The sequence below is a fragment of the Chanodichthys erythropterus genome, chromosome 8, assembly GCF_024489055.1.
Source record: "Chanodichthys erythropterus isolate Z2021 chromosome 8, ASM2448905v1, whole genome shotgun sequence".
NCBI lineage: Eukaryota > Metazoa > Chordata > Actinopteri > Cypriniformes > Xenocyprididae > Chanodichthys > Chanodichthys erythropterus.
The window spans coordinates 12,634,053-12,645,198 of NC_090228.1; the positions used below are offsets into that span (position 1 = coordinate 12,634,053).

Below are 11,146 nucleotides of genomic sequence, written 5' to 3' on the forward strand. Positions count from 1 at the left end.
TAAATCCAGATCTTTCATTCACTTTAATTTGTTGGTCACAATCATTCTCCTTCTGGTTTTTATGTGATTTCAGATGTCTCACAGGTACCAGAAGACTGGCCACAGCACGGCGAAATAAAGATCCATGATCTATGTGTCCGTTACGACTCCATGCTCAAACCCGTCCTCAAACACGTCAATGCTCACATCAACCCTGGGCAGAAGGTACACACCAACTTACAACTCTCAGAAAAAAAAGTAAACTAAAAGCTAATTCAAAAATACTATAATTGAATATAATTAATACTAAAATAACCCTGCAATAAATTAACAATATTATTACTCTCAAGCTGTCCGTTAACCTCAAAGAGCATTCGGCTGTCATGATACCGATTGTAGCACGAACTGTACCACTCAGTTGCGGTTTTGTCACAGTAGTGTTAATTTTCTCATTGCACTGTCAAACCACAATTATTATCTGCCTTAATACCAACAACACAGTGCAGCTTTTATCTTTATTAGTCTAACTTGTTTTTAAGAGGTGCCCTGGCTTACAATATACGAATATGACAGCACAGATGGCTTCTTATTGTGACATGGCAACTGTAACTGTCCACACTACTTTGTGAAATTTAGGAGAACAGAGGCCCTGAGCATGTTTATACAAAAGCGATCTGAAAATGTCAAGCTGTGTAAAGCACTGACGTGTTATTCTTAATGTCGCAGGTGGGCATCTGTGGTAGAACGGGCAGTGGAAAGTCTTCGCTGTCTCTGGCCTTCTTCAACATGGTGGATGTTTTCGAAGGTAGGACTTCCCAGGGCATCTTCCAAGTCTCTATTTAATAATGTATTATGGTTCACTGAGCATAACAGCAGTCAGATGTATGTCAAGCTGGCTGCTGGGGAGACGCTGACCCTTGAAGAAAAAAGGAAAATATGAAAGAAAAGCCATGGATGTTTTATGATAAAGCTATTTTAATGTCCTCAGCTGCTTGGCCCAGAAACATTTTTTTCTTTGCCCGTGTTGTTTGTTCTGTTACCATATGGTTACTGTCACTTTGACAAGCAGCCATGATGTCATATTCAGACATTAACCATAGAGATCTGTTGAGTCTTACTGTCTTTTTTATTTTTTATTTTAATAAAATATCAAACAGAATTTGTATAAAAAAATACTTTATCTAAATCATGCTATATGTATATTTTGTCAACGTATAAGGTAAAATGCTACGGAAAAAGTTAGTAGTGTTACTTTTAAGATATTGCATCAGGTTTTGGCTATTGTTTTTATTATAAACATAAACAGACACACAATATATAACAGTCACAGTTATTTTCTCCAAGAGTTTTATCATATTATCCAGCGTGCACCATTAACTTCATATTTCCCTTGGCCAAAATAAATCTTTAGCCAAATCAAACAGTTCTTGCTGCTTTTTGCACATGAACACGGCTGTATGAGATGTTTTAAATCAGAAAAGCACAGACCCTCTCTTAACTGTGTCCATATAAAGCTAAAATGAAAATCTTAAGAACTTGTTTGGTTTACAGATATTCACTATGTATTAAAGTCAAGTTAATGTAAACTGACCTGAACACCCAAAACTAATAAAAACAATCCTTCAAGGGAAGAAGAATGTTATTGTGATTAGTTTGAGATTTTGTGAGGAGCTAAATATAGCCATATCTTATGTTAAATATCTAGGTTGATGCATAACATACACTAACAAAAGACTTAATATTGATATATAATGGAAAGTGTATGTTTTATGTGCTGTAACTGATCGCTGTTTCTTTCTAGAATTTTAAACACCTTTTAACAAATTACTTTTACAAATATTTAATGTAGTATCTCAATTCTTATGAGCAAAATTAAAAATATAAACCAGTGATGTTATTGTTAACTAAAACTATTAAAAATCATTTCTGTTAATTACAATAAAGCTGAAAAAATAAATAAAATATAAATATTAGATGAAAAATTTCAGCTTAAAAAACTTATAATATAAACTTGAAATAAACTGAAATAAAAATAATGAAAGCTAAATATAAATATTTACAAAAAATAGTAAAAATGGCTAAAGCATGTAACAAAAATTACTAAAACTTAAACTAAAATTATAGAAATAAAATAGATAAAATACCAAAATAAAAGCTAATTAAAAACCTGTCATGATCTTTCTTTTTTTTTTTGGCATTAGGAAAGATTGTTATTGATGGCATTGACATCTGCAAGCTTCCCCTACAAACCCTGAGATCCCGCCTGTCAATCATCCTACAAGATCCAGTGCTGTTCAGCGGCTCCATCCGGTAAACGCACGCAAACATGCTCGCTCAAACATACAAACAGACACACGAATACATTAGTATCTGCGTAATGCATGCACCTCACGCACTCACTGAGGCTAAACTGACCCAAACAGACAAGACCAGGGACAATAAACACTCACTTCCTGCCTGACATTTTTAATCAGAAGTTCAGTATAAACACAGATCATTTACAAAACACAGGGACCCCTGGGATGTGACATAGGGGGCATTCCACTTTATTGGCATTGCGTAATTATGCTGTTTTCAGAATAAGTTATACATTCTTCTACGTTTAGTTTTTTTCTTTTCAAACAGTGTTAAATAGTTCTTTCACTGGATATTCAATATGTATCTACAAGTGTCCTCAGCTCCAAGCTTGTTTGAACTTCTCACGGATACTAAGTGTCATGTTTGTTTTTGAAGACAGTGAGCATATGGGGTTTGTTTAAATAGGCCGCCAAGGGATAAGGAGGAAAAAAAACTGAACCACCATCACAAGTCATCTGGGAATGGTTTTGGGCAAGCTGTTGTCATGACAATGTTTATATGAAGCAGGCCTAATGGATCATTGGGCCCATGAGACAGAGCGTATGAGTTATTGGTACAGCAAATCTCTTCTTGATTTTAATTTTGGAAAACGCAGGCCGTAAAGGAAGAAGCTGTGGTTGGAAGCCATTTCCCAGCGTGTTAATACGGATGCGAATATGGGTTCATTAGTATTGCCGTTTATGGTCATTGGGTGCATTAACTAAATGTCACTTGAGTTTATTGTTAATATAGTTCATCCAAATATGTAAATTCTGTCATATTTTAGTCAACCTGATGATGCTCCAATTCCACATCTTTCTTCACATATTTTCCATACATACAGACAATGAAAGTGACTGGGATTGTTGAGTGCCTAAAAAATGTTCATGTACACCACCGTTCAAAACTTGGGCTCAGTCTCTTCTGCTCGCCAAGGCTGCATTTATTTGATCTGAAAATTATAGTAAAATGGTAATATTGTGAAATATTATTACAATTTAAAGTAACTGCTTTTGTATTTTAAAAGATTTTAAAATGTAATTTATTCCTGAGATATCAAAGCTGAATTTTCAGTATCATTAGTCCAATTGATCACATGACCCTTCAGAAATCATTCTAATATGCTGATTTGATGCTCAAGAAACATTTCTTATTATTATCAATGTCAAAAATAGTTGTGCTGCTTAATATTTTTGTGAAAAACCCTAAAATTTTAACATTATAAATGTATATTTACTGTCACTTTTGATCAGTTTAATGAATCCTTGCTTAATAAAAGTACTACTTTCTTTTAAAAAATATTGAAAATTGAAGCTGTTCCTCACACAAAGCTATCATATGGCTTCAGAGGGCATGGAATATAGAACATGAATCATTTGGACCACTTTTATCAAACTTTTTTTGGTGATTTTTTTTTCTATTATGGAGCTTGACAGCCTAAGTATTCACTTTCATTGAATGAAAAAGAGCAGCATGAACATTTTTCTAAATGTCTCTTTTTATCTTTCACTTAAAAAAAAAGACATTTCTGCAGTTTTCTAATGACACGCGGGTGAGTAAATGATGATAGTTTGATCTGAATGTGTATGTGTGCATTTTTAGGTTAAATCTTGATCCTGAGCGCACTTGCACCGATGACAGGCTTTGGGAAGCACTTGAAATCGCCCAATTAAAGAACATGGTGAAAGCACTCCCAGGAGGATTGGGTAAGCACGATCCTCTTCAACTATTTAACCCTTATCAGAATTGGTTGACATAATAAGGTCAGTCACCCCGACTGTAAATTCATCAAAATTAAAAGCTGGAGTCTCCTGACCTTTTTATCATGAACTGAATCATTTAGTTTTATCCAGTGAAAAGTGATATTTTGTAAATCTGAACAGCTGTAAAGCATCATATGTCTTCCCCCAGATGCTGTGGTAACAGAAGGAGGGGAGAACTTCAGTGTGGGACAGAGACAGCTTTTCTGTCTTGCCCGGGCCTTTGTTCGCAAAAGCAGCATCCTAATTATGGACGAGGCAACAGCTTCTATAGACATGGCCACGGTACAAGCTACTGCCCATTTCTGCCACATAAAAAAATAAAATCATAGTTTAGTGAATCATAATTAAGTCTGCGAGATACTAAATCATAATTATGAGACAAGTCACAACTTTTATGTTAATTTTTTTACCTTGTAATTATGATTTACCAAGATTTTGATGAAAATAGGCTTCCATATTTCAGTTTTAACTTGGATTTATTAAAAAACAAACAAAATTTACTCCCATAATGTGACATATTTTAGAGTGAAACAGGATATTATTTCACTCATTATATATTATATATTTCACTCATTATATTCATTATATATTTTTGGTACTAAAAATTATTTTGTGGCAAATTCAACAGGAAAATATTCTTCAGAAAGTGGTAATGACTGCGTTTGCTGATCGGACGGTTGTCACAATAGCGGTAAGTTACACTATATCAACCCTATATATATATATATATATATATATATATATATATATATATATATATATATATATATATATATATATATATATATTTGTTTTGCTGGTCTATATGAAAATACAGGCAAAGAAATATTCAAAACAATACAGAAATACATCTTTAGATAAGGACTTTTAATGCTTGCCAGGCTGTGACATCTTCACTCTTTTCTCTGTTCTCATCTTTCTCCACCACTTCTGACAGCTAAAAATCAGTTTACTATCAGTCTCTTGCTATTAACACATTGGCTCATAAGTATAAGCCCGCGGCCACTGTAATCTGATGTTTGTACTTTAAACATTCAGAGCCACAGTTACACAAAAAATGTTTTTTTCTGCCTCGGTTTGTGTCACTTATAATGCATCCAGTAAAAAAAAATAAAAGTGTTTTTAAAGTGCCACAGAACAACATTAAGCTCTGGATAAATGCATGATCTCTGTCTGCTGCTGTGTTTGCTGCGCTTTCCACGCATTTTCTTCTCCTCACCCTCATCCCCTTTTCCCCTCTCTTTCTTCTCCTTCTCTGTCCACCCATCTCTCTTCCTCTGACACAGCACCTGGTTTCCTCCATCTTGGAGGCGGAGCAGGTGCTGGTGTTTTCCTCTGGGATTCTGGTAGAGTGCGACAGCGCTCCTAACCTCTTGGCGCAGGAAGACAGCCTCTTCAGCATCTTAGTCCGGACGCACAAGTAACCGTGCTTTGGCTCCGCCCCAGGCACCTACGCCTGGTACATTGGTTGGTAACCAAGAGCTTCCTATATGTGGGCGCCCTATTAGATCATCTTAGCTCACAGCCACTAACCCTATTCTAAAGCAGGTTGACTATGTCACATCACAACAGCATTCATGTTTCCATGTCTGATATTTTGAATTTCATCATAGTCATGTTTCTTATCATGTGATTCCCTGTTTCCTCATGTGATCTTGTCATGTGTTCCTTTGCTTCATTTGTCATGTTCTGATTGGTTCCTTTACCTCACGTCTTGTTTCCAATAGGCTTGTTCGACTTCATGCGGCACCGCAAAGATTGGCTGCCGCCTGACAAAAGCAGTGCATTCTGGTTAGAAAATTTGTCCGACTTTGATCGGCGCTACAGCCGCCTTACAATCACATGTGCATTCAAAGTACCGTCAGAGCAAAACGAGACCAGCTGCCTAGGTCAGGCGCTGCAGTTGCTCAAAATCGTCTGCGAAAGTCTTGATGACGACACACTTTATGCTCATTGGTCAGATTCTGTGATGACAAGGACAATGTGTATTGCGTGTTTTTTCTTTGACAAGTTCCTGCATTTAACCAATCTTGATTTTGAATATCTGATATTCAAACGTGAATTTCAATCGCATCCACTTCTTTGGCTACAATCAACGCAAATATCGAGTGGTCTGCCATGAATGACGTTGGTTCAGCACACTACGGAAAGCACGAAGTGTCCGACCTGACGGCTGTCTCTGTTCTCCAGCCCCACCTCCGACTGGCAGATCTCGCCAGCTGGTGGCAGGCTAGTGTAGTTCATCTCGAACAAGACTATAGTCTGTTGTCTAGCTTTATACACTATTAAGTCCCCTAAAGTAGATGTAGCAACTACTGCTTGGTACTTAATGTTACAGGAAGCTAGACAACAGACTTTGGAAACAAGATGGCTATATAGTGTGAATAAGTGTTTGCTCGCTTCCTGATTTTTTATTTTTTGCATGTTTGTCACACTTTAATGTTTCAGATCATCAAACAAATTTAAATATTAATCAAAGATAACACAAGTAAACACAACATTCAGTTTTTAAATGAAGGTTTTTATTATGAAGGGAAAACAAAATCCAAACCCACATGGCCCTATGTGAAAAAGTGCTTGCCCCCTAAACCTAACAACTGGTTGGGCCACCCTTAGCAGCAACAACTGAAATCAAGTGTTTGCGATAACTTGCAACAAGTCTGTTACAGTGCTGTGGAGGAATTTTGGCCCACTCGTCTTTGCAGAATTGTTGTAATTCAGCCACACAGGAGAGTTTTTGAGTATGAACCGCCTTTTTAAGGTCTTGCCACAGCATCTCAATAGGATTGAGGTCAGGACATTGTCTAGGCCACTCCAAAGTCTTCATTTTGTTCTTCTTCAGCCATTCAGAGGTGGACTTGCTGGTGTGTTTTGGATCATTGTCCTACTGCAGAACCCAAGTTCGCTTCAGCTTGAGGTCACGAACAGATGGCTAGACATAGTCCTTCAGGATTTTTTGGAAGACAGCAGAATTCATGGTTCCATTTATCACATCAAGTCTTCCAGGTCCTGAAGCAGCAAAACAGCCCCAGACCATCAGATGTAATGGGACACACACCTTCCAAAATGTTCAACTTTTGTCTCGTCAGTCCACAGACTTGGGGATCATCAAGGCAAAATGAGATGAGCCTTTATGTTCTTTTTGCTCAGCAGCGGTTTTCGTCTTGGAACTCTGCCATGCAGGCCATTTTTGCCTAGTCTCTTTCTTATGGTGGAGTCATGAACACTGACCTTAACTGAGGCAAGTGAGGCCTGCAGTTCTTTGGATGTTGTTGTGGGGTCTTTTGTGACCTCTTGGATGAGTCATCGCTGCGCTCTTGGGGTAATTTTGGTCGGCCGGCCACTCCTGGGAAGGTTCACCACTGTTCCATGTTTTCGTCATTTGTGGATAATGGCTCTCACTGTGGTTCGCTGGAGTCCCAAAGCTTTAGAAATGGCTTTACAACCTTTTCCAGACTGATAGATCTCAATTACTTTCTTTCTCATTTGTTCCTGAATTTCTTTGGATCTCAACATGATGTGTAGCTTTTGAGGATCTTTTGGTCTACTTCACTTTGTCAGGCAGGTCCTATTTAAGTGATTTCTTGAGTGCAAACAGGTGTGGCAGTAATCAGGCCTGGGTGTGGCTAGAGAAACTGAACTCAGGTGTGATAAACCACAGTTAGGTTATGTTTACAGGGGGCAAGCACTTTTTCACACAGGGCCATGTGGGTTTGGATTTTGTTTTCCCTTCATAATGAAAACCTTCTTTTAAAAACTGCATGTTGTGTTTATTTGTGTTACCTTTGTTAATTTGTTTGATGATCTGAAACATTAAAGCACGACAAACATGCAAAAAATAAAAATAAAAAAAATCAGGAAGGGGGCAAACACTTTTCCACACCACTGTATATAGGCTACACATGGGCTGCATCTGAAATCGCATACTCTTATGGAGTAGGCACTTATCAGAAAATGACACATGAAGTAAAAGAAGCACATGACAAGATCACATGAGGGAACAGGGAATCACATGACATAAAACACATTTATGATAAATTTCAAAATAAAACATTCTGAAAACATGAACGTGAAATAAAACCTAAAACAGATGTGACGGACTAGCATTTGACTACTATTTCCTTTAACATGAAGGTTAAATTTAAGAAAGTATATGAAAGTGTATATTATTTTTTAAATAATATATTAGGTGTTTTAACTGGTCGCCATTTATCCTTCACAATTTTTAATAAGCTTTAAGCTTTTTTGCTGTTCACTTACACAGTCCTGTGTTATGAAAAATGTATTTTTAAAAGTCTGAATAGAGACAATATGACATAAAATGCTCTTACCTGAGAGATATCAATGAAAAGTTGTCCTAAGAAAACACACTCTGGCTTTGGTAACACCAGTGTCTGTTAAAAAAAAAAAAAAAAAGAAGAAGAAGTCGGTATCCTTTTTTAACTAACAATCACAATTGAACAGATGAAATTGCTTACAGCAGCTTTAATACGAGGAGTGACACTGGGGAAAATGTAAGAAATATTGTCACGAAATTGGACAAATGTTGTTTAAAAAATTTTAGGTGTAGCAATTGATTAATCCTATATGACTGATCAGTTTATCTGAAACTAAAACTATTAAAACATTTTGTTAATTGAAATAAAACTATATGAAAAAAAAAACTTATGAAATATAAAATATAAATATTAGATGAAAAACTTGAACTAAATAAGTTGAAGTACTAAAATTACTAAAATTTAAATAAAACTACATGTAATAGAAATGACAAAATTACAGAAACCTGCAGTGATTTGAGCAGCAAAAGGGGAAAGTTAAATGTAATCCTAACAGCTAAGGTTTTGTTTTAATCGAAACACATTTGCACACATCTGCTTGATTGTGCCTGTTTTCCACAGCATCGTGTCCACACTATCCTGACTGCTGATCTAGTCATTGTGATGAAAAGGGGAAGCATCATGGAGTACGGAAAACCAGAGATTCTCATGGAACAAGAGGACGGCTTGTTTGCATCCATTGTCAAAGCAGACATGTAGAGTCACTCATCTCTATCACCACATCAGTATACCACTTTTGGCCTTATAAAAAAAAATTACAGCCATTTTTGCCAATGCATTGGCACAGGCATCGGAAAGGACTCAACTACACACAGACTCTGAGCGGTTATGTTTCATATGAACCCTAAACTCAGTATTAGACTCTTTTTTAGCATTTTGTTACCTTACCGCTCTTTTTCTAAAGTAATGATTTGTGTACTCTGAAATGCATAAGCAATAAGTATCTACTGTGTTTTGACTAGTACAAACACTGTACAGAGCATGTCTGTCCTTTGAGGCCTGACGCTCTCGTCTGTCTGTCTGAAGTGCATTGCTGATACAGATTTAAGGGAGGGAGGACAAATATAGCTGGCTCCCCAAAGCCTGCACCCTGCACTCTTGCGAGCCCTCACTTTCTGGGGAGTCCTGCAATGTCCACCACATCAACCCTATTGTGTTATTCACACCCTACAAAACTGATTGTATTTTATATTTTCTTCTGTATTCCTCTTATGCAAATTACTTAACCAAAAGCTTATTTTCATTCTTTTTCTTTTTTGTGATAATGTTGTATCAGTCTTTGTTCAGGAATTTTCCATTTTAAACATTTGCTCCTTATCCAAAAGAATAAGAGGGTGAATTCCATGAAAACTGTTGTCCATGTCATTTTTCACTTTGAAATGAAATAACTAATGTCCATGATTTGGACATTTTTCTTATGAGGCTCACCCTATAACCCAGTTTAAAAAAAAAAAAAAACACTCTAAAACACATTGTAGTTTTAAGAAAATAGGCAAAGACTTTTTTTAAGTACACTACAGTTAAATATCATTTCAAACCATGTGATCTATCTCTCCTATGAGGTTTTATTATTGGGATGTCAAAATGAGTCTGCAGTCTCTGTACACCCAGGCGATATATTGTACATAACCTCGTTTGTTTCTCTCATCTCCCTTTAATGGAGTGCCAGTCTCTACCCGCACATCACTTTTAACCTTCAGCTTTCTTTATTTGAACGTTCGACTTTCTGGAAGTCACAGTCAAAGATGATCTAAACAATATTTTGCAAGTGACTCTTGGTCCCTGCAGTAAAATGATGCATTGCTGTGTTTGGTGTAACCACTGTGGGAAATCTTTCCGTTCATTGGACACGTACTGTCAGGGTCAGTGATTTGATGAATGTTTGCAGTGAGTTGTGATGTCACACTTGAGCAGTGATATTCCAGTAACTTGTGAATCCAACCATGTGCGTAAAACGGCAGTCGACACGCGTTACACACTCCGGTGATGTGTAAACACGACGTCAAACTTCACTGCGAGCCAACAGCAGCACATTTCAGCCTGTCATATTGCAATTACTGCTATTTTGAGGTATTTGCATGCTAGTCATGATGGACTGTTTTAAATGTACATATGTAATTAAAATGGCATTTGTACCATAAGCATTTAACTGCATTATACTGTGCCTACTTCTTTTTTTTTTACACATGAAATGAAAATAAAAATTGCTTTGTGTGTTTACTTGAGTGCCATTGCATACTTTTAAGCAAAACAATTATTAAACAGAAAACTACTAGCAAAAATGTAAAAAGGAACATTAAAAAATATATCTAACATTTATGGTGCTCAGCTCTACAGAACAACGAATGCCACAGCAACAGATGGTCATACTGGGTGAAAAGCCTACAGGAAAGTAATACATTAATTTATTATTATTATTAAACTAATGAGATCCCTCACACACATAAAAATCTCGAGTTACCACTCACTCAGTTCCTTAGGAGAAAATAGTTTGCTACACAGCGCCGCCTTCTGCCCACATTTTCGCTAATTCATAGAACTTTCCATTTTGATGCCTCCCAGATGCCCCATTTCTATTAATAAAGCAGCTATATATTTTCATAAACCCATTTATACTGTGTGAGAAACATATTAAGTGTGTAATGATAAAGATAAAATTTAAATAATTGCATTTTGAATTGTGAAAACGCACTGAAAACTATCTGGATAATATTTACTTTGTATTAGGTT

General features: G+C 36.5%; 1 protein-coding gene across 8 annotated transcripts in view; it reads left to right on the forward strand.

The window, feature by feature from the left end:
- Nucleotides 1-10,616, forward strand: part of abcc9 (ATP-binding cassette, sub-family C (CFTR/MRP), member 9) — a 42,471-nt gene extending 31,855 nt beyond the window's left edge. For 5 of the 8 annotated variants that reach the window (XM_067391858.1, XM_067391849.1, XM_067391855.1 and 2 more), the window contains 8 exons: nt 74-204; nt 706-784; nt 2,181-2,289; nt 3,919-4,022; nt 4,228-4,361; nt 4,708-4,770; nt 5,366-5,546; nt 8,978-9,116. In XM_067391858.1, coding sequence (XP_067247959.1) covers nt 74-204; nt 706-784; nt 2,181-2,289; nt 3,919-4,022; nt 4,228-4,361; nt 4,708-4,770; nt 5,366-5,503 — 758 coding nt within the window. In that variant the 3' untranslated portion in view covers nt 5,504-5,546; nt 8,978-9,116. Of the gene's footprint in view, nt 1-73; nt 205-705; nt 785-2,180; nt 2,290-3,918; nt 4,023-4,227; nt 4,362-4,707; nt 4,771-5,365; nt 5,547-5,806; nt 5,871-8,977 lie in introns of all 8 variants that reach the window. The other 3 variants (XM_067391854.1, XM_067391850.1, XM_067391857.1) reach the window with 2 other exon arrangements.
- The last annotated feature ends 530 nt before the right edge of the window (nt 10,617-11,146 follow it).